General features: G+C 40.5%; 1 protein-coding gene across 4 annotated transcripts; it reads right to left on the reverse strand.

The window, feature by feature from the left end:
* Positions 1 to 1,654: 1,654 nt before the first annotated feature.
* B3GNT2 (UDP-GlcNAc:betaGal beta-1,3-N-acetylglucosaminyltransferase 2) lies at positions 1,655 to 23,478 on the reverse strand. 4 transcript variants are annotated; one of them, XM_082048371.1, is made up of 3 exons: positions 22,369 to 23,332; positions 4,708 to 4,836; positions 1,655 to 4,212 (listed from the first exon to the last, which is right to left on the reverse strand). In XM_082048371.1, the coding sequence occupies exon 3, from the start codon at positions 4,201 to 4,203 to the stop codon at positions 3,010 to 3,012; it is 1,194 nt and encodes a 397-aa protein (XP_081904497.1). In that variant the 5' UTR covers positions 4,204 to 4,212; positions 4,708 to 4,836; positions 22,369 to 23,332; the 3' UTR covers positions 1,655 to 3,009. The 4 variants fall into 4 exon arrangements, with proteins under 4 accessions (XP_081904497.1, XP_081904496.1, XP_081904495.1 ...); XM_082048370.1 differs by lacking the exons at positions 4,708 to 4,836; positions 22,369 to 23,332 and adding an exon at positions 23,372 to 23,478; XM_082048369.1 differs by lacking the exon at positions 4,708 to 4,836 and having other exon boundaries at positions 22,369 to 23,331.
* Between the last annotated feature and the right edge of the window lie 689 nt (positions 23,479 to 24,167).

Genomic DNA, 24,167 nt, shown 5'->3' on the forward strand with positions numbered 1-24,167 from the left:
TCCCAGATCACTTTTTATTAAGTAATTCAAAAAAAGTAATCCATATATTTACCAGTTTTGTTGATTGTTCCCTCAACTCTAAATTTACTTCATAGGAAATCAGTCTATATTTAAAAGTATCCCAGATGTAATTACATTATTTTCACTTTTCACATAAAGTACCTAGTACTCAAGCAATGCTCCAAAAACCAGCAACCAAAAAGACCCAAATCACAACCAGCCAAACCCAGACACAACCACCTAATACGGGATCTGCTTTTTAAACACTTATCACCTTTCGTTCCCACCACACATGGTTTCTTTTGATTGCATTGTTTCCTTATCTCTGTTTTTATTTATTTCACTTGCTCTTTACTCCACACATTCCCAAACCTTTGTCAAGGTCTTCTTGCTCCATGGGAGTGAACTGGAGACCCAACCAGGCAGTACAGCCACCAGTGCTCCTCCACACCCAGAGTAAACAAGACTAGTCAGTCAAATTTTTTCTCCAGTACCTTTCACCTCCTTAGCTCACAGGGACCACCTGCCCAGGCTTTTCCCCTCTCCTCTTCACTGTGACTTCAGAAGGTGGGTAGATGCCTTCTCACCACTTACCCTGTTTTTCCTTATTCTCAGTTGTGTCCTACACAAGAGGCCTGTTTTTAATCTCATGGCTACAGCAAGGTATAAAGTAAATAATGAATGCCAGTACTCCACTAATCTCACCCATTTCACTCATAGGCTAGTATCACCTGTGTGCTCCACCTCATCTTACTCATAAGATTTAATTATTGGGCTCTTTTCCTGTCCCTTTGTTTCTGCAACCTGCTCAACCATCACTGCATTTAGTGCTCAGCAGCCTCAGATCTGTCTCTCTCCCCCATGTCTCTGTTATCCCACAGTACCCTCCTTTTCTTCTCTCTTTCTAGTCCACAAAGACTCTTAACATCAGAGCTCTGTTTGCATTTCCCATCATCATCATAACTTATATTTCATTTGGCCCAAACTCTTTGACAAAAATCCCACTAATATTTAGAAAGAAACAGGGTTCTTAGCATGGGTAAGAAGAACAGAGCAGGAAGCAACACATGTAAAGCCTCCAGCTCTTTCAGAAAGGTGCAATTTCTCATGAGAAATGACAAGGCAAAATGGCAGAGCAGTCACGTTTTTATCTATCCTGGAGTCAGTGAACATCTACAGAACAGAAAGGTGGAAAATCAGAAGACCTCACCTTTCTCTAAACAAAAAAAGCACAACATCTGTTCTTCAAGGTAAATGAAGGAACAAGAAAGCAGGTCAAGAAGCCAAAAGAGTTGTAGCTGCCAAGTTATTTCAAACAAAATCTAAAGTGCCAGTTGTTCAATCCATTCCTTGACTCCTTTCAACTGTACAAGCAGTTTTATTGTAGAGGTAATTATTTCTGTACATTCTATTTTTGCTAGGGCACTTCGTGTTCCCTTGGCTCTTGCCAGAGTTGTCCATGTATTACAGCATCTAACAAATCCATGCACAATTGCGGCATTTTCTTGATAGTCTACTATATAAGCGCTAGAGAAAGTTCCTGAATAAAGCCTTTTGCTGCTGAACTTCTGAAATGTGTTGTTACTGGATGCCACGCAGTAGAGTGCAATTGCTCTGTAAGTCAACATTATGTCTCAAATGAAGTATTACAAGAAATATTTAAATCACGTTTTATTTTTCAAGTTCAAAAATAACTATTAGCTTTATTTAACTGTTACACATCTCACAGATTTAAAATATCATGCTCTATTTAAATATCTGAGTGACAACACTAAACAAATAAAATGTTACACAAAATATATTTAAGAAAATGTTTTGGTCTTCAATCTGAACAATAAATAGACAGGCACTTCTACATATACAAAGGAAGCAACCACTATTTAGAATAACTCTTATAAGCAAGATGTGGAAATACAGAAGAAAATCTGAGTTTTGAGAACATGTTTAACTCTACATGAGACATCATGCAACTTCAAAGGTTGTTTCAAAATTCAAAACTCTTAGGATCTGCACAATTCTAGATTTGCTACCACTTTACAGGAAATCCAAACCATGCCCTCATAAGCAATGTGCAATTTCAGTTATTTGCATCAAATCAAGCTACCTGATCATGTTTAGTGCCAAAACAGAAAACAAGAACTGACCAGAGTAGCTTTTCACATAAGAAACAAGTCAGCCTGGGGCAGGGGGCAGACCTAACTGTACCTAATGCCCAGCCCCAAACAAAATCTGTTCTTTCTTTTCCTTATAGATTGAGCTCTTTTATAGGGTGTTTCAAACAGTATTATGCTTTTTTGTCAGCCTGGGGCAGGGGGCAGACCTAACTGTACCTAATGCCCAGCCCCAAACAAAATCTGTTCTTTCTTTTCCTTATAGATTGAGCTCTTTTATAGGGTGTTTCAAACAGTATTATGCTTTTTTGGGAAAAAATAGCATCATCTACTAATAGAGTAAATCCTTCAGGCACAGGCACGCTTTGCACGAAAGATCCTAAGTAAAGGAGAAAACACTGTTCCAGGGTGCAAAAAGACTGAAAACTATAAATTAAAATAAATTCAGTTGTTAAAGTCTCATAAGAGTGTTTCATACCTAACGTAAAACTACATTCCTCCAATTTCTGAATTTTCAAATTACAGTGGTTTCCACACACTCCCACACAAATGCTACTCATGGAAAAGTTATCTTCCACCATCACAATTAGGGAAAAATGCATTGTAGTAGGCAATCCCTGTTTTCAGTACAACTAACCAGTCACTAACAGCTATTACATTCTTGAAGTCCTTTTTAAAATTAAGACAAAGCTTGAAACATAATGACCACCAGGAGAGTGGTGAAGTCAGGACCAAGTCTTCAAGCCATCCCCTCAAATTTTAGTATTTATTCTCATTTTCAAAAATAGAGGAAAACATTTCCAGAGAAAACTATTAAACAGAGCTTCAGTGGTCCACCAAGAAAGTCAGACTCAAATTTGGAAAGTTATTTGGACTGAAGACACTTACGCACATTACTTTAACAATTTAAGTGTGGATCTTGCAAGCGTGTCCAAATCTTTATCATTTCTTGAGGTTTTCTGCTATGTACTAACATTAAGTTTGTGTAGGAACATATGTTATTTCTGTATTTCTCTTCGATATCAAATGTTCTGAAGCCTTTGTGTTTTTCCGGAGCGAGCCCAAGCTTCTGAAGGCACATTCCAGTATAAACATCATCAATAGGGTAAAGGAGTACCTGGTCAGATGCATTATTCAGTCTTAATGCCAGATCACCAGAGTACAAAAACCCACCACCTCCTGCATATGGAGGATACGAACCTTCATAAACACTTTCTGGGATGTAGTACTTCAATTTTTTCTCTCTATGAGGTCCAGCATCTTTGATCACATCACCTATAAATAAGTCTTTGGCTTTTTCCTTTGATAAGCTCTTCAAGTAATCCAGGATCTGATGGGTATTCACAAAAACATCATCATCACCCTTAAAAATAAACTGGACATCTGCGCAGCTGCTGCTGACCCACTTAAGAAACAGCACCTCTTTCAGAGTTAAATTGAAGAAAGTGTCTCTGTAGTTCCAGAGCAGAATGTCTTGGTGGGTTTCACTCTCAAATTTTATCATGTCAGAAAGATCAGGAAAGTTATCCTCTGGTGGGGTCTGCCCGAGTAAGAAGACCCTTTTGACTGTCACATCCCCCGATTTTATTTCCTTGCCCCAGGATTGCCTAATTGCTTGCCTTCTATCAAAATGCGGTGTAAGTGACTTAATAGCCAGCAGCAGAAAAGGTTTATGTTTGCACTTGTTTGGCTGATCCATTAATAAAGAATAATTTCTACATCTTAAATAAAGCAGAAAGTCTTTGAATCTGTCTGGCAAGTTTGCAAAGTCACTAACCTCTGAAGATACCCATGGGTCAGGGTCACAGGAACTGAGAACACTAGAGTTTGAAAGTAAGTTCTCTTCCACAGTCATGTTGGAAAGCACACTCAGGATAGGGTTGTACAGCAGTTCAAGCTTTTGTTGCTGTTTGTTCCAATAAGCTTTGTGAGGAGTATATTTTCTCCAGAATTTGCTGCGTGGTATAATAACACGGCCTTTTGCATTCTTCTCCTGGCTGCCACTTTTTGAGACTTCCACAATCACATAAATAAAAATGTTTACCATCATCAGAATTCCCAGCAGCTTTAGCCTTCTGCGTCCAACACTCATTTCTCATATCTGAAAAGAGAAAAAAAAAACCCAGATTTTTACCCTTCTTCCTATCATGTTCTTAATGTCATAAAAATGCAAACTACTTGCAGACAAAGAACGTACAAGTTAGTAGCCTAAAAACAGAGGTTACCTGCACTTCAAAAAAGCAAAAACTAGTCTACCTCTAACACATGCACACCTACAGCTAGTAGGGGTTTGCGGTTTCATCAGCAAACAAGAAGCTGGAAAGAATGTAAAATTTCCATTTGCTAGTTAGGAATCTTACACAGCATTTCACAACACGCCTAAATTAGCCAGCAGTTTCTGCTCCTCATTTAAGTCTTCTTGAAGCACTTGACTGTACAATAACAAGAATCTGAGCCCTCAGCTTGGCAAAAGCAGGCAGAGAAACTGTTTTCTGCTAGTAAGGCAAGCTTAAGGGTATAGAATAAATTGCCATACAATAATAAGGTCAGCTATTTTTAAATTAAGTTTCAAGCTTTTATACTTGCACTCTTATACCTTCCAACTACATAATAAGCAGAGCTGCATTTTAAAGCACACAATTCGTTTCTGTCCATGTCACTTGGCTGTTCCTTGGGAGAGAGGCTGACACAGAACTACCCAGCTGCATTGCTGATATTCAGATCTCTGCAGACAGAAGAGAAGATGAATTTTGGTTTTGATTTTTGTTGTTTGGTTGGTTTAACTCCAGCTAGAAAAGGACATGAATGGCAGCACAAAGTGAAAGTGTAATTATTCCTAGGAAGGAAAAAGAAACTGAAGAGAAATGAAAAGGGATCAATTTCGCATATATGCAAGACCAGGAAAAGTGTACCTCCCTTTGTTGCAGCAAAGGTTATTCTGTGACCCTTCTCCAGTTTTTAGTATGAGAGAAAATGCATCAATTCCTCTTTCTTCCACGGCTGTCATCATGAGGGTGCACAGTACAAAGAGTAAAATGGTAACAGTGCATTCCTCTGAAGTAGTGCTTGTCAAACTGTTTGTTAGCCCACGAGGATATCAATGTACAAGCCACACGAAATTTAACAAGCCATTCTAATTTTCAACATCAGACTAGAAAATAATTCAGAATGAACAAGGAAGTTAGTAAGGTTACATTTAAGTCAGATATGGAACCCGGTGTCAAAGATGCTTTTATTTGCCAGTAATATAAATGACTGTTGGAAGGCCAGAAAAACCTAAGGAAATAAAAAGATTTGTTATCACTGTCAAAAGCTCAGCTGTAAACATTACCTCAGACGACCTGAAGTCACAGACCAACAGCAATCAGGAAGGTACACTTGAGAAGTATACCTTGTACTTGCATATCTTTTAATTTTATTTCCAGCCATCACCAGACACCTGAGCTAGACTGACCCTTGCTGTCCTCTGGTTTGACCAGTCTTACTTTCTTTTACTCCTCAGCAAGTTAAACACAAAATTTAGTAAGAAAGCAACAAATAAGAATAAACTTTTTTTTTCCCCTTTCTCTCATTCAGCTCCTAGATTCTCATCAAATCCAATGGGGGGAAGTATTTTTTCATTTAAATTAAAAGGCACTCCTAGAAACAAAGGACTACTGTGAGAAAAACCCCAATTCTTCCTTCATTTGATCTCATGTACCATCTGCATATTTTTCTCTGTATATACTCAGGCCAGATCTACTTTATTTAATGTCCTGTTCTCAGCCAACTATGAAGTTTGCTGTTCTAATTTTCAAGTAGTTTTCTTCTATACCTCAAAGACAAAAGCATACTTGTGGTCAGTGCCATCATTTAAGCTAAACTGAACTGCTAGAAAGCACTGTCTGGCCAGAGTTTAAAAAAACCAAAAAATCAAAAAAACAACAACAAACAAAACACATGCACAAAACACACACACAAAAAAAAAACCCAAACAAACAACCACAAAACAAAAAACAAACCATCCCAAACCTTAATTTTGCTCTTTCAACTGCCGCAGCAGCTTCCACTAAAAGCAGATGACTATATACTATTTTTCTTTACTTCCCTTTCAGTACACACAAAACTACTGGAGAAGCAGCTGTCCCATGTTTCGTACTATTCCATGCAGTTCAGCCAGCACATCAGTCTACCCTGTCCTCAAGTGTTTCTGTAGCACTTCTCATTACAACAACAACAGAGGTGGTGTTTGACCTGTGATCCCAGGACCGCTGAGACAACGGGGTGAGAAGCTAACCCTCAGCAACAGCTAACAAACACAGCATTATAAAGAGCTCCCTGGAGCCTTATTTTCCAGGATAAGTAGCACTACACAGCTCATCTGTTGCAGCTCGCAGCTACTAAGCTGTAAGTATTCAACATCTCAGTAAGTCACTTGGATGCTTGACCCAAGACTGTTCTGAACACACTGAAACACCATTTGCAAAGACACTTAAAATCCTTCCAATAGCTTAGTCTTTTGGGCAAGCACTCCAATTCTCTAACTACAAGATCTTCCTTAATCTTTCAGTTTTTCACTTGTAACCTTGCAATATCCCCTGCAGCAAATGATACCGAGATCCTACACAAAAAAAAATCTTCATATGCTGTTAGACTTGGTAGAACTTTTCATCTGAAAAATATCAGTCTGGCAAGATGACAGTGGTTCCATCACATAAGGCATGCTAAATGCTATGAGTCCTACATATAAGTACTTCCAGCAGCATTTTCAGTCTCCTTTTTATAAAAAAACAACAATACTGGTGACAAAGTTAATATTTCGGAGAAAAGACAGGAAACAGGTAACATTCAGTATCAACACAAGACTTAGTTTTATAATGCATAAACACCTCCCCACATAATTTTGCATAACATTATTCTCCTTTTTAATCAAAAGCTATCGACATATTTTCTTGTCAATTCATTAAGAAAACTCATATTAAAAATACCAAACGAAAACTAGAGGCTAACAAGTGAAAACAAGGTAAAAATTGTTTTGTTAAAAACGTCACCTTTTTGTAAATGACACAAGACTTATTCATAGTACTAGATCAAGATTTTTGAACTAATTGCGAACAGAAAACAATTAGACTTCAGAAAGCCTATTTCTACAAATGGAAACGGTTCTGCAATTAATATGTACTAGCTTTAATCATTACACCTGAAGGCAGGATGTAATAAAAGGATGCCAGCTCAACAATTTCACATCTAGTTAAGTCATTTATCACAAGATGCAGCATTACAAACCAAATCACACCCACAGCCCATGTCTCAAGACAAATCCCATTTCTTCATCTGCTTTGCTGACAACACAGTGACTAACCAAAGTGTCAGCACAGTGGAGATTCTGTGCACTGGGCAGCTCGCTAAGGAGCAGCATTGTAGAGTACAAGACAAGTGCCCATTTCCTGCTTAAAGCTTAGCTACAGCAATCTGGACAGATCACAATAACTTTCTCCTATTCCAATAACAGCTCCTTCTATCAGCATTAATATCACAAAATTTCCCAGCTGCCTCCTTTAACTACTGAGAATAGCAGATCTGTTAGGGAAACCAAAAGCAAACTAAAAGTGATCTGGTTCATACTTAAATCTATCTGATGCATTTTTATACAAATACTGTTGAAGAACTGAGATGAGCAATACAAAGCAATACTCTATTTGAAAAATTCCTGCTGCTTTAGGGGCTAAAAAAGGCTACAACACACAGCTAGCTAGCAGAAAAAGCAGAACACAAGAGTAAACACTATATATTGGTAAAGAAAAACCACAGTAAACACAGAACCTCAGGAACAGAAAATCCTGCAGAAATTTATTCCAACTTCAGTGAGTAAGGTGAAGAAAGTTACCTACACTCAAAGGTGACCAGACACAGTTTTTTCAACGCCTGTTTTCAACTTTTCAGTTACACTGATATGAAGACTGTTTTAGCAATCAGTTGAAGTTTGTACAAATCATCACATTTCTGCTTATGCAACTTCCAGCTGCACAGTTACACATCAGTTTCACTGCATACATAAAGACCATTTGTTCAAAGCCTTTAGAAAACACCCATGTGGCTGGAAAAAAAGAGTTAACCATACTAAGGATAAACCAAGGTTCTGCTATAGATACAGTATTTGGAAAGCTTGATTCTGCAGAAATGGGAGGAAAAGAGGGAGGAGTTTCCCTCTTCAGCTCCACTCCACTCTTACAACTTCACTGCTGTCAAAAGTAAGGTACTGATAGAAGGGAACAGATTTATGGAGCTACCAAAGCAGCACTAGTAACAAAAGATGGATGGAAAAGGCAAGCCAGCAGAACTTTTTAAGAAAAACAGCTTCACTGTGGGATCAGGCAGCAATCAATAAAATGAGATGAATTGCAACAGAAAAGGAACACAGGTATTACACAAAGAAGCCATGAGCTACAAGAAAATATTCCAAACACCCAGAAAGCTTTAAGTCCAAATAACATTAATGCAAAATTATGATAAAGTGTTCACAGGTTGTTTTTAAACAAGTATCATTCTATGCTTTATCTCAAGAGTGAATGTATTCCAAAAGCCTGTAAGGAACCTATTCAGAAGTCTAAAAGAGTTGGTATGAAACAAGAATCAAAATCACAGAATCACTCTCCCAAACTGGAAGGGACCCTTGAGGATGGAATCCAACTCTTGACTCCACAGAAGACAACGTAACAGTTAAACCGTATATCCAAGAGCATTGCCCAAATTCTTCTAGAATACCAAGTACGCACACTCCATCCAGTTCCAGGAATTAATTATAAAAGCGACACTCTTTTTGGGAGGCAACGATTTACACAAAGAGGGGCCATGATACACCCTGACAAAAGAGAAGGATTACATCTGGAGAAGGTCATGCTCAAGGTCAAAACCAGGAACAAGTACATCTAAGTGCTCAAGCCTCTAAACAAGGGCACAAGCAATACATCAGTTTGAGCTTCTCACATCAGAATTAGAATTCTGTAGAATTCTGATTAGCCCTATTTACAGCACTTTATTTTCTATAATGACTTCACAAATTTAGTATGTGAAACACGTGATGACAGTTTTAACTTTTTTTTTTTTTTTTTTTTTAACTGATGCTACTAAGACATTGTTATGCACAAAAGCAAGCCCAAATTTCTGCTGAGGTTTAGCTGTAGGATACAAAAAGGCCAGAGGAAGATGCAGATGTTGAAAAGAAATGGCTAAAAATCCAAAGTTCAGAAAAAGTAAGCCTCTCTGGGATAGGGACAACAAAACACACTGTATCCAGATAGTACATTAAGCAGTCGTCTATAGCAAGATGTCAAAACAAGCGCACCTAGATTTGCAGTCACTGCATACAGCCTATAATCAATCCAAATAAGAGTTCGAAAGACTTGTAACTTGCTTCAACATCCAGATTTTCGCAGATGCTGCGCATTGCCCTGGACTATGAAGTAGTTTTTCTTTCCTACAGTTTTTCAGCAAGGCACTACTTCATTTTACTTGGATATATTACCGCAGATGGTAAAAACCTTCAAGGTAGCACAGCCAGGTGCTCTTTTGGAAACACCATCAAAACAAAGGAGGACACTGATGAGCATTAACACAAGGGGCAAATGGATAAATTTGGACAGTCAATTCTACCAATTTTACCCATGAAGCAACACAAAACTTATTTCCTGAAAAGTCAGGCCACATTTGTATCCAACTTATTTCATTCTGCTTATATTCAATAAGATGTGCTGAGCCGTTAAAATACCAGAGGATTTACTGCTTGCTTACATATGAACTGAGATATCATAAGATAGCTTCAGGAATGCCACTTGCTTAAATAAGCAGAATTTCCTTTTATTCTAGGTTTCTATTTAGCAGCCTGGACACCAAAGAATCGTATAATCCTACACCAAATATTGATAATATTTGATGACTGTAATTGATGTTTAATTTAGGTTCCTAACCAGTGGAGCCTCTTACTAAGATGCCCAATTCCTCTACATTTAAGCTTCTTCTGCAGCACTATACACACTACCTCAGTCTCTGTAGAGAGATGAAAATCCATCCCAAGCTCTTCCTTGCAATGCAGTAAGAGTATACCTATAGCATGAAATGGAAGAATAAGCCTTCAGAAGGGAGCTACAAAAAGAAAAGCAACTGTTACTTCATGTGCTTTAATAAAGACAGAAAAGTAATCTTCCTTTCTCTTAAGTACTGATGCCCATGATAAGTTATGCAATCAGACAGATTGATGGTGACGTTCTAAAACTTGTACACCTAAAAAGGTATTATTTGTTATTGCAGGAAGACTGCATCATTTCCCTTTCAAATAAAGGGGTAAATTTTATTAAAACCACCACTGGGCAGGATGCAGTGCAACATGACTCAGCAAGGATCCTTAAAAGCAGTTTCAGGTCAGCAAGTAGGTTCAAACAGCACAATCCTGAAGGGTGCATGTTCGCTTGCATTCAAAAGGCAACGTAGCCTGTGGTGGCAGAGTGACCCATGCTCCATTCCACTGCACAGCACGGGCATACCCACAAACTCTTCCAGAAAGATGAAGAAAACACAGTATTCCTGTTTACTACATAAAGGAGGAAAGTTTCAGGGAGCAAAAGACAGGTAAGACAACAGCCATTTCCAAGGTTATAGTTCTGCTTAAAAATAAGTTTAGATGATGTCTCTAGATGTACCAAACATAAATTTATTCATTCCAAGACCAGTCCTTTGCTATTAAAACATTCTTTATGCTTTTGCTTATGAATTATAATCTCAATCTCAACAGCAGTAAAAGTAGGCTGTGACTACCAGTAAGCAGTCTTAACAGCAACGTATCATACAGATTTGCAGTTAAGCAAACCACCGAAAGTAGAACTCCCTTAAAACAGCTTGAATATGTAGCATAGAGAATTAACAATTCCCCTGCAAAAGAAATACCAGATAGTATGATGTAGACTACCTCAGGTGGTGTTCCTTTCCACACTGCATATACGCACACTAGCATTCCTGCACCAGCAAAGCACTCCAGAGCAGACGCAGCGATAGTAGCAAATCTGTACTTCGGGCCAGTACACCAAACCTAAGAATGCTCATGCAATCCCAGAACTGAAGAAAAACAATACATTTAACCCGACTACCTGCCTCAACCCTCAAGTCTTACAGCAGTTCCAGGCTGTTGATCCACAAGCAGCTGAACTGATCTAATCGCCTGACCCTTCTTTTTGATGGAGACTTTCTCCTCCTCCCTTTCTGACTCAGAGAACTTAGGTCCAATCCCTCCATTGCACTGGCTCTAGCGCGCTGCCAGGCCCCTCTGTAAAACAGTTCACATCACTAACCCAGCAGAAAACTAACAAAAGACCAGAGATGCACACCAGATAAGCACCACAGCAGATGCAGTGAACGCACGCAGCAGAGAGAAGGGGAGCAGACCGATCTCCCCTCTTCAGCAGGGATAATACACCAGGAACTGAGCCTTGGTTCTGGATCCATAATCCCTCCCACCCTCCAACAAGAGGCAATCTGGCATCACAGCAATGACAACATTATACTTATACCCTGGTGCAAACAGTCATATAACATCATTCTTTGAACAGATCATACAGATGCAAGGTAAAACATCTATTTTTTTCCACCTCCTTCAAGTCTGACAGAAGCCATGACCTTAAACTGCAAATACTTTTATCTCCTACTGAGGACAGGAATTATGCTGTATTTTCTAAGTGGGCTGAGTAACCTGTCTACAATATTTGACTACCAAACCCAAGCATTAGAAGTCCATTTACTTACTAGGGCTGACAAAAGATAAAAGAATCCATACTACCTTCAAGTATTACACCTAGCACTCCACTGGTTCAGGACTAAACTATCAGGAATCTGGCAAAACAAAGCTGTAATTCACTTAGCTAACAGATAATACCTTTCTTTCTTTGCAGACACTAGCTATAACTGGGGCTATGGCATACTTGGATCTTGCCATGTAACTTCATTTTGAAGTCTGATATCCCTTATAGCAGTTGTACATGCAGCACATCTTCTAGTAGTGCTAGCAGTGCACACAACAGTGACATCACAGTTCTGAAGATAATTTTAAGATTATTATTGTTATTATTAAATACATCACAAGCCATATGCAGTCCCTCTAACCTCCTATGAGATTCATCAGTTCTCCCAATATCTCAGTTCAGTTCAGTGAGATTCCTGGATTGAGCAACAACAGTTTTTAGAGCACAAAGATGTTAAGAGCCCCAGGCTGTTATAAAGTCTATGCTATTTCCAGCTTTAAAGAACTTGACCTCTTTATTTTTCTAACTACACAAAACTGTATATCTTTTTCACCTCAGAACTTTACGTAAGTCCACTTTTACACAAGAACATCATAAGAACTGGCAAATATCAGTATTCTGTTGCTTCTGCACAAGCACATCACAGTGGTTCCCCCTGAGTAACAGGGTGTTTTCCATGTTCTTCAAAGACCACAGATATTCTGAAAAAATGTTCCAGTTGGAGGAAACTTACCAAGATAATACACTACAGAAAGCATCAAAAAGTGAAATGATATTAAGAGTAGTTAAAGTTTATTTTAACATTAGTTTTAATTAATTGCATATACCTGCTTTGAGCCACCTTTCAGCATATTACTTAGTTTTGGGAGAAATTCTACTCTTCCAATATCTTAATACCAGAAGATACCAGTGCAACTTGGACATGGAATTCCAAGATCCAAATAAATACCAAGACTGGGGAAGGATGTGCTTATATTTTCCTAGAACTTAGCCCGAGGCATAAAGAACCATACACAATTTGAATAAAAGCTGATCTAATTTCACATAGTTTCCCACTAGTTATCTTCAGAACATTTGCATGTTTTGCTTAAAAAAAAAAAAAAACAAAAAAAAACACAACAAAAAAATAACACCAGAAAACTTCACTCCCAAAAACATCCAACGGTACAGCAAGATATTTCTCTAGTAATACTCCCCTGGTTTTCTGTAGTAAGATATTAGAGGGCCAGGAACTGCATTTGAACCATATTATTGAACCTAATCTCCCTTTGTCCAATTCCTCTTTGAACCCACTAATATTTTCAACTTTTATGAATTCCACTGCTAACAAATTCCTCAATTTTTCACACACTGAGAACTTTTAATTACTTGCTTTTCTATCATCACACAAGAGGGGAAATTCTTGGAAAATACAATAACCAGAAAACAACCCTGCAGTTATTTTCCCTGTGTACATTTACCACATGAGATATATAACGAACATTTATCTGTCCTCTGTTCCTTCTTTGCCACAGTAAGAAACCCCAGCCATTTTATTTCTGGAAGTATTTTGCATTTCTGACTATTCTGGAATTCCCCACACACACTTCTATTAAGTTATTTTTTTACATGGCAACAACAAAAAAGCATTTAGTACTTAAAGCTCACGAATAAGAATTTGTGGAGACTTTTTTAGAGCCATATATCAATGGGACTTGGTATAAGGCACAAGCCAGATAGTATACTCAAATCTTGTTAAACATAATGAGAGAGAATTACTTCCAAAAGTAACCACAAAATTTGAGAAATAACTCTTTCCCACATACATCTTTGGGTATTCCCATTAGCTTAGAAAGCTTTCTCATTCTCGGCTACTCCCAGACCATGCCCTACAATTTAAGGGAAGGAAGCTTACACTGCACAGAATCATAAATGGCTTAAGCAGTTTTGTGCTGTACTTTAAAAGTTACTTTGCTTATCTGATCCATGGCACAGCTGCTTTCCCAGATGGATTCTGCCCCCCTCTTCAGAGATGGACTGATGAAAACAAGTAGTAAAATTCTCATAAATATTAAAATAAATCTGAAACTGCCAGTGGGAAAGAGGATTGTTAGAAAGTTCCAGTCTTCCCACTAAACAAGCATTTTTGTGGTCAACTGCTCAATTCACCCTTTGCCTTAAAGGTACTGCTTCCTTGTTACTCACCATTTGTCACTCCACCCAACTCTCACCGATGCACTCAGCTGGGTCACAGAGCAGTTTACAGTAGCTACTATAATAAACATGGGCCCTTGTCAGCTCTACCACTGTTTTATCTGATGCATTACGAAGTTTGTAAAAGCACAATGAGAATCCAAAACTCCCAACCCCTAACAGGCTAGTTGACTGCCATCTGAGACTACTAATGTCAGGTTCTGACTGTGGTATTATGACTCAACAGTGAGCTCATTTACTGCTGAATGGTAAGTTCTGAATATCAGAACCCCAAAATCTTCAGATAAGTTATACTACTGCTATGTTTCCTGTCACAATTTTAACTAATTCCAGGTGCTTCCCTCCCTCCGGCTCCTCAAACAGTTAAGAGAAATTACGAGAATGTCACCTTTTAAGGTATGCCATTTGAAATAGCAACTATGAGATGCAAGTTTTGTTAATTTTATACTGGTGCTTAGAAATACTGCAGCAACACCCACCAAGTTTGCATCAATTCAGGACAATGAAAACTTGTTTTTAACTTCATTAAAAGCACATTATGTGAAATTCCTGCCTGACAGAATACTTGCAGATGGAAGAGACAGCATCAGATCTCCACTGCCTCAAACTGAACACTCCCAACTCGGAATCAAACTGATTAAGTCACAACACCTTCAACTGGAGAGTGATCTACTCTTTCACTCATTTTAAATTAGAAAGTCAACTACCAGTGAAACACTCAGATCATCCAATCCTGTCTATATTTTAAGTTGATATGTCTCTCACAAAATGTCTGGGTTTAATTAAGAAGATATTTAAATATTGTGTACCTACTGAATTCAATTCAAACAAGGGCTAAATATATTTTTTTACCTGATAAAATTAAATTATTGGATTGGCTGAAAGACCATTCAGTTAATATTTTAATTGTTTCAAGTGTTCCTATAGAAGATAAAGGTATATGCAAGAAAAGCCCTCTGGTCATTATAAAAATTATCTGTAAACTCAGTCCCAGGTTTAATATATATTCAAGTTTTTCTACTGGTATAAACTACTTCATTTTGGTAATGATTTTCTACAGGGATAAAAAAAAAAAAAAATCAACAAAGCTCCACATGTACAGCACATTTGTATAAGGCAATTTAAACCATGGTAGTGTTCCTACAAATTAGAACATTGTGCTAACACCTGCAGCCACACTAAACATCTATGAAGGTGTTCTAAGTGCATGTACAAAATAACTTGTGATTTTAAAAAGGCTGGTTTCTTTGTTTAAGAGTAAAAAGGGGTTAGGCTGTTGGGTTTGTTTTGGGCTTTTTATAGTAATTGAGCTTTCATGCTGACAACTAAGGGTAAGATCTCAGCTTGCTATTAAAACTAAAGTTAAACACCTCAGCATTTGAGGGCCTGTGGCAGTAAGTATGGCCTGTTTTTCCCAATCCAGTACACAAAAAAAGAATCATGTGTCATGCTAAGGTCAGTTCAAGCTTTAGAATCTTTGCATTGTCCAATTTGTTAGGAATAACCCAAAGCTGCCAGCCTCTGATTTATAGGCTTCAGTTTTTACATACATTTGAGAAGGCTTCAGTGTGAATGTACAGTAAATTACACAGAATCAAGAGAAGAGTTTTAACTGAGTGGCAGCAGAGAAATATTTCTTGGAAGAAAACTGTCATTCATCTCGTTGATTACAAGTTGGGAGGTAAAGTTCCATGGCAGTTTAAAACAGTTTCAGTCATGACTAACACATTCCTGTAATGTATTCCTTCCCCTATAAACTGCACAGTCTTACCCTTCTTTGCATATATTTGACTGTGGTGAGCCAGTTCCACGAGCTAAAGAGGACAATAAAGAACCTAGCAATAAAGCAGTAGTTAGTTTTTAGCTGGTTCACATCGCAAGACTTGCTTGCTACTATGCTGCACAAACACCAGTAACAGTGCAGGAGACATAAGACTCACAAAGCCAAGACCACAGCAGATCTTACTTTCAATCAGCTTAAGCTTTCATATACCAGCACATTGCCATGACAGCCTGACGCTACTGATCCTGTTCTCACCTTCATCCACAGAGGTCTCACAGGCTGGGTCAGCCAAGCATCAACACTGGTCCACTAGAAGCAGCCTTTAGGCAACCTCAACCTTATCAAGACACACCCTGGGGTTTGAATTTCTCTTAACACTTTCTGTTATCAAATCAGTTCGTTAGCAACTGAACTAGCATGACCTATCTGTTTCCACTACTCCTTGTATGGTCTGCTGGAGTGTTATCTTCTGGTAATCACCAGAAACCTAAGGAAGCAGATAATGAACTACCTTCCTCACAGATATTCAATATGAGGATCAATGCTAGTTCTGGTAATGAAGAATAAAGAACAAGTGACACATTGAAAGCATCAGTCAGGTTTGCAATGGAAATCTAAAAGCATAAAGTCTGCTGGAGAAGCACTATCTTCTTACTTTTATGCTGTATTTGACATAAGAAAAGTGATGTAGTATACCTGTTCAAGATGCAGATAACCGTATTTTCCACAAACAAGACAATTCATCTCCTTCTGGCATCTCTTCCCACTTTATCTTAAAACCAGTAATTACTACTGCCTTAACCATATTCCAACCACCTTTATGTCTGCATAGAGAGCATTCACTATCTAGTCAACTAACAAAGCCACTCTTTAAGCACCATACTGCAAGTCATCAAAATTTTACTTCTGCTTTGTCTTCCTTTCCACATTAATACTGTCAGACATAAGCCACACTACTAAAAACTGTTTCAAAAGCAAGGAGGCTATTACTTGGGATGTCTGATAAGGTCACGGCCCCTGATAACCTGCTAGTTTGGGGTTAAAAGTAAACAGACACTGGTTTTCAATTTGACTTCCACAAGATGCTGCCTTTGCCATCAGTACCTGGGTGATGGGATGACAACCTCCCCAGTCATCTCAAGACGTTTCCCTGCAAGTGCTATGAGGTTACTCAATCAAAAGTCAATTCAAACTAAATTCATATAGCGAATCAGAAGAGCAGGTCAGAATTCTGGGATCTGCCTCAAAATTTACAGTACTGAACTAAACAAGTATTTAAGAATGCAAAACCTACATTTTAAAATGCAAATACATGAAAAGATATGTTTGCCTTCTATTGTTTTTGGTTTCAAGTGTCATTAACAAGTAAAGGAAAAAAAAAGGTTTAATCTTTCTGAATAATTCATTTCAAGTTTAGAAACAACAGTGGAGTTCTAAGTAGGGAAGTTCATTTTCCTCCTTCAAACTTGTAAAAGGTGAGATACAGGTCTCATTCCAACCTATCAAGTTTAACGAAAAGAGAACAATTTCTCCACCAGTTTTAGACAGTTAGAGATGCATGTAAGTACCAGGAGGAATTTGTAAAAGATCTTTAAGCAGGTTAGGCAGCTAACTCCTGTTTTTGTTAACGGCAGATACGCACGTAACCTGATTAGAGACTCCTAAATCCAAGCAGGAACTTCTGTACAGCAATGTGAAGTATCCACTACATTTGAGAGTGGTTTGAGTAATCCACTTTAAGATGTTTTGCATGTCTGTCAATTGTTTTTATTCAAAAGCAAATCAACAACATCCCGAAGACAGTCTTCCATTACCATTTGCTAACATTCAAATATCAGATTAAAAAAAATATCATTGTTCAAGTAAGATTAAAACAGCACTAAGTTCAGAGTATAGTCTGACAATCAGCCACACTGCTCCTTAAACTGAATTAAGAAGTCCCAGTCCATGAATTCCCATATTTACATAACTCACATTATGTATAACCCTCAAGACAAGCAAATAAACCCTTTGGTTCCTCAATCCAGCTCAAAACACAGCTGCACAAACAGCTACGCCAGCACAGCAGACGGGGGGCACAGACAGGAGTGCTGCTTTGGCTGCTGCTCCTCAAAACTGCACCAGCCCACAGGATGCTGTCAGCAGCAAACCCTGCACAGATGAGTGACAGGTGTCTGCGCAGGAAGCCAATCGCCCCACGAGTGCACACATCTTGGCCAGGCACGTCAACCGTCACTGCTGCACTGCTACTGTAATTTCCTACAAATACGTATATCCTCTGGTGGTTCATAAGCCATTAAGAACTCATCTTTTATAGAAAAATAATAAAACCACTTATCCACGTAAAAAAAAAAAATCAGGAATTCTTTCTCATTTGATTTAGAGAGCTGATTTACAAATTCAGTTAGTCAATCCACTCCCAAAGTAACTCTTCTATGAGTTTAAGATGAAGCAGCTGTTAAATTTCAGAAGTTATTTACAAAGATGAACAAAACTACTTCCAAGTTAAATGCTTTTCAGCTCCTACTATTGTATTTTTCTCAAACAACAAAAGCTTTCTTAACCAACTGCTGATGAAATTGTTTCATCAATTCTCCTTTTAAAAATCTCAGCACCACACCCATCACACACTGGGGTTCTTTTCCTTATTTAAATGCTAATTGTTTCTCATGAGACATCAATTCAGTCATTCTTTTGTACAGTTTGTCAGAAGACATTTTAATGATCCAGTCTTTTCAGTGGGTTTTACATGATCAGGAGACTTGGAGAGGTTTACTTACTTTAAAATCCTAAAAAGCCCAATGAAATCAGTGAAAAATACAAAAGTGCATGACCAAGCCCAATATACTTGTCAGTTCTTCCTGTCTAAAGATCAAGATGTGCATGTACATATTTGAGAGATTTATTCCACACCTTTCAGTTGTGACTTGTTCTTTCTGAAGTGATGGGAAGAGCCTGTATTTCATTATATCATCATCATATTTTCCTGATTTTTTTTTTGCTGTTTTTTTAACACACAAGAATTGTGCAATGCAGCTGTGAAGTAGTAGCAGATTGATAAAACGAACACTTAGATATACATTTGTGAGGTCAACACATGGTGTAACAGGGAGATTACATCGGTAATTTTTGTTAACTGCATTCACAAGCACATTTTTTTCTCTAAATGATGTGAAGCACTTGTCTGAATATAGCCTATGAGGCACTAGAAACATCAAATACTAATCTGGCGATTCCTCATGCGCACAATTGTAAAAACCATACGTTTTTCCTAGACCAATTGTTAACACTTTGGTTAAAACTGTTACTTTACAAACAACCATCAGGGATTAAAACTGCGTATGCTTGAAAACTATTATAAAAGTTTAAATTTGAAAAGCAAACTGATACCTACTGCTTCAAAGTTACTTACGCAACTTCTACCGTATAGTAATAGAAAATACAATAAAACAGACATACTAGGAAAAAAAATCCCAAACCAACAACCTATGAAAGGGACAAAGACGGTTTCAAGCTTTTGGAAGGTGACCAATCCTAATGGCCTTCCAGAAACATTAACATGAGAACCAGACACATTTAAAGGCTCATTATTTTAATGAAATACATATTTTCTCTATATTCTGTGCTTTCTACAAAAGCACAAGGATCAAAGCAAATAAAACAGATTAATTAAGCTTTGCTGTTACAATGAGTATACTCTGGCCAATAGCCTTTTTTTTTCCTTTGGCCTATTCTTGGCAAGATTTAGAATTATACCATTAAGTGTATGAAAAACCTACAAGAAACCTACCAGGCTCTACTATTTACAGCACAAATGCTTCATCTGAAAAATAAGAAATTAATAGAATTTTTACAGCCGAAGATATAACCAAATCCAGTAAAACATAGATCTGGCACATCAACCTATGATGCATTTCTGACAGAGCTGCTCTTTACATCAAAACCCACGAGTCTGACAGCACACAGAAAGAGTCGATCTAGTAACTAACTTTGTGAAGTTAGTTAGCTTCACAAGTTGTCTGAAGATTTTACAAGACAATTTGAAACATATGTGTCAAAAATGAAGTTGTCTACTGAAAAAGAAGAAGTTACCAAAGAAGTTGGCTGAGGATTTTAATTGATACTGCTCAATCTTTTTCCTCTCCTTTAGTTAATTTGTAGAAATACGGCTACAGAAATTTCAGTCAAGTACATGTACCAAAGACAAGCCACCCCTGCTCTTTCACTGTTGTGATAATGACAATATTGGCTGTGCTAGGAGACATATGACTACATCGCATGTTTCAACATGATCAGCACTGATGCAGACTGTCTTTCATCATCACCATTTGTTCTCCTTCAAGTGGTTTAACACAACTGACAGGAAAAATCACTATCAGAGCTAGTCCCACGACAAAAGTAGCTGCACCAGGTGGCAGTAAAATGACAATTGCAAAGGCTCTTGGCATTGACAAGTCACAATGGAGGAGCACTCATCTGAAAGACTTGGTTCTCCAAGGAGTACGATGGGTAGGCAAAAAGATGAAGACTCCAATCCTGCACTTTAATCCCACATACAGTGTAACTTATTTATGCAGACAATTGCATATATTTGTCAGCATAGAATACAAAACCACTTCATCCACTTCCCATTTTCCATTATAGCCTTTCTGACTAAGTACTACCTTCATACTGATCTCCCCATCAGCATTTTCATTACCCAGAAGTGTTTGCAAGATTTAGGAGGAGCTTACGGGCAAAAATATTAAAACCCTTGACCGACAGTGACAGTGTGTTCATTAGGAACTATCTCTAGGGAGATTGGTGAGCTGTATCTATCATACGATAGGGCATCAGACAATGAGCTAGCACTCCCAGTCATCTAACATGACCTTCAAAATAAGTCCCTTCAGCAGTGTCACCTTGCTGCTGTATCTCACTTTCCTCCTCCTTCCTCATCTATTTATAGTATATGGGGAAAAGAAACAAGCAAAAATTCAAGCAAAACCAGTTTACAGATGACAAAATTACTTAAAACAAATCCTAATTTTTGATTACTTTATGCAGTGTCTGTAGCTTCCTTATAGCCACACAACAGTATTGCTCAACACCTCAGGTAAGAAAGTCACATGTTCAAAGCAAGCAGCAAAATCAGGATTTCCTTTAAGCCAAAAGATTTTCATTCTAACCGACAGCATTATATTTTGAAGTATGAGGCAAACATTCTGTAATATAATTCAACTCCAATGCAATATTGTTTCCTAAAGAATCCATTCTCTTTTCAGGTTGTTCACGGCCCCAGAAAAAAAGGAAAGCTAGAAATTACATCTGCTGATTCTCCCTTTTGTTTCCTCCACGCATTTGGTAATAATTCAGAGCTAATTCAGCTCCTCTGGGGGGGCTTCAACAGGCGTCAGGCTGGCTCACCCAGGTGACAAGGGAGTCCTTGCCCCCAGCAAGTTCCTGGGCTGGTCACCTGAAGGAAGCACCAACTGTCCCACTCACCCGAGTGTCATCCGCTCTCCCCACCCACCCATGTACACACCCCTTCGTGACAGCATGACAGTCTGACTCAGAAGCGAAACTGCAAGAAGAACACAAACTGTTTTAAGCAACTCTAAAAGGGAACAAAATTTGAGGCCGCCTCTCTTTAAGGCAGGGAGGAATAATTACTCAGAAATTTCCTCAAAGGAGAATGGTATAATAACGTTTCCTCAACAACTTTCATATTATATATTTAGCACATAATTGCATGCATACATCCTTCCACAGTCACATTAAGCTCTTCTGTGCCCAAACCTACTGTGTTCAAAATAATTCTATACTATAAAAAAAAAAAACAAAACAAACACAAAACCGGGAAAAAAGCAACCGAGCCAAGTAAATTCTAAGTTGCACAGTTAAAACTAAACACTAGCGTTTAATAATCAACTCCAACAGCATGAAGCATTTTGGGAGGACGGACGAAAGGATTACTCAAGTAACGTTCACCATAAATTTTTGCAGGATGACTAATGAATTGGGAGCTGCAGTTTGGCCACAATCACAGCTAGTGACCTGAAATCCCCTCCTGACAGGGTATAGAAGTCTTAGGAAGTTTAAAGGGCTAAAAAACATTATCTCATGAAGGAGCACAAATATTCAGGCCAACTCTAGTAAAAACGGCATTTTTTCCCTTCCAGGTTCACCAAAGAATATACTTTAGAGCCACCACCACACCGTATCAGCAAAATCCTAACACTGCGCAGATATTAATAATTAACCTACTTGGTTACAGTCTGTTAATTAGCCGACCCCACGAGCTGTGCGAGTCGTTCCAGCTCCGCCACCGCCCCAGAAGAAAACCCGATAGGCGCTACCGTGCCCGCGTCCTCCCGTTTCTCTCCTCCAGCCAAGGAGAGGATTGCAGCAGCACCCAGCACTGCAGCAACCCTACGCCTGAGGTTTTCTCTGGAAAAAGCTCACGGTTTCACCATCGACTCCTCCTCCCCACCACCAAAAAAAAAAAAAAAAAAAAAGGCGACGACAAACATACGGTTGTTTAACTCGGCTGAGCTGGCCTAAGTTTGATCCATGCCGGCAGACGGTGCCTCTGCCTTCCTCTCGCCGAGTTTGTTGCAACATGTGCCGGTTGCTGCCGATGCTCCGGTGCGCCAGGGGACAGATTTAACGCCCCCCACGTCCGCGTGACTTAACGCCACCGTTTTCACCGCCTGCCACCTCCCACATCGAAGACAAAATAATTTTTTTAAAAGTCTCAAAATCCCAAATAAATATATGCGTCTCCGACCGTTCGGCCCCCACCGCCAGCTTGTAGCTGTCACTACACAAATAAGCTAGGGGCTACGAGGAAGAAAATCCTCACGATCTGGTAAACAAGGGGAGTTAAAAATTAAGTTAAAAATAAAAAAAATCCGTCTCTCCTCCGCCTTTTTCGCAGCACCGGCACCCCGCGCGGGCAGCGCGGGCAGCCGAGCCCCCTCACGCCCGTGTCTGGCCAGGCTGCCGCGGGTCTCCGCTGGAGTTCTTCCTGCCGCAGCCTACGCATCCACCACGCTGCTGTCCGGCCGCGGGCCGCCTGCACGCCGCGGGGGTCCCTCCGCCGCGGCGCCGGCCTGCCGCCCTACCACGGCCCCAGCGGCTCCATGCCGCCCCTCTCTGCCGGCCCCCCGCAGCGGGCGGGGACTCCGCACCTGAGGGCGATGCCGGCGCCGGGGCGGCCACGGAGGGCTCGTCCCGTCCCACCGCCTCCCCGCGGGACGGCGCTCGCCGCCGCTCTCCTCAGGGCCGGCCGCGCCTCGGCGGAGGTGCGAGCCCGCGTCCCGGGCGGCCTGGGAGCGAGAGGAGGAGGATGCGGGGAGGGGACAAAAACAACCTCAAGTGAGGCGCTCGGGGCTCCGGCGGCCGGCCCGGCCGTTACGGGGGGGGCCGGGAAGCGCCTCACTTGTTGCCCTGTGGCAGAGCCGCGCGCCCGCCTTCCCGCCCGTCACGCGCGCCTCCCCGCACGAGCGCGCGCGCACCCCCCGCCCGCCGCCTACCAGCCGCGCGCCGCCGCGACAGCAGCGCGAGCGCCCCGCAGCTCGCACCACGCGCTGCAGCCCGGCAAAGGATGGGGGGGGGGGGGGGGGGCACCGAGCGCCGCGCTCCCCCCGAAACCCCGCCTCCGTCCGTCCTGCGGCGCAGCGGATTGGCGGAGCGGGCGGCGCGGAACCGGGCGGGGCGGGGGGGGGGTGGTCCCTTCGCCCCCTCTGGCCCTGGTCGTCCCCGCGGTTGTCGGACCGATTGGCCCTGAGGAGACAAGCGGGCGGGTGGAGGGAGAGGTCTAACACCGTTGCCTCGCCAGCCTCCCCATCCCCGCCCTGCCACCCGACGGCGTGCAGCACCACGCCCTGCCCCGCGGGTCAGCGTCTGAGCCCAGCGCCCCCCGGCCAGACCCCGCTGCCATCGCGCCCGCCCGCAGCCCCGCCTCTCGTCCGCCACGTTCTCCCTCGACGCCTCACCCCCTCCCTGGGGTGAAACACCCCGAGAAGGTGCAAACCGCGCCAACAGTGACTGTCGGCACAGGAAACAGCTGATTGTCACCAGAGGCCTCCCCCTCCCAAGAGGAGGGCGCCTGGTCTGGGGGCAGTTTCCACAGGCAGGGAGCAGCACTTGCTCCAGCAGAAAGGCAGAACACCAACGCGTTTATGTCTGCCAGCTTTGCAGAAGGTGAGGCTGTGCCTCCTTCCCTCCCTCTTGCAATAATAAAAACATGTTTTCTGAGGTAAACACCTACTAGTTTTGCAGGCTGGTGGCCTCTACAGACACAGGCTGCTGGTTGTGGCTACAAAACAT

This window comes from Streptopelia decaocto (assembly GCF_964273445.1).
Source record: "Streptopelia decaocto genome assembly, chromosome: 3".
Classification (NCBI taxonomy): Eukaryota; Metazoa; Chordata; class Aves; order Columbiformes; family Columbidae; genus Streptopelia; species Streptopelia decaocto.

Excerpts from the sequence above, each read along its gene's own strand:
- B3GNT2 (XM_082048370.1), bottom strand. The coding sequence starts at position 4,203 with ATGAGTGTTGGACGCAGAAGGCTAAAGCTGCTGGGAATTCTGATGATG.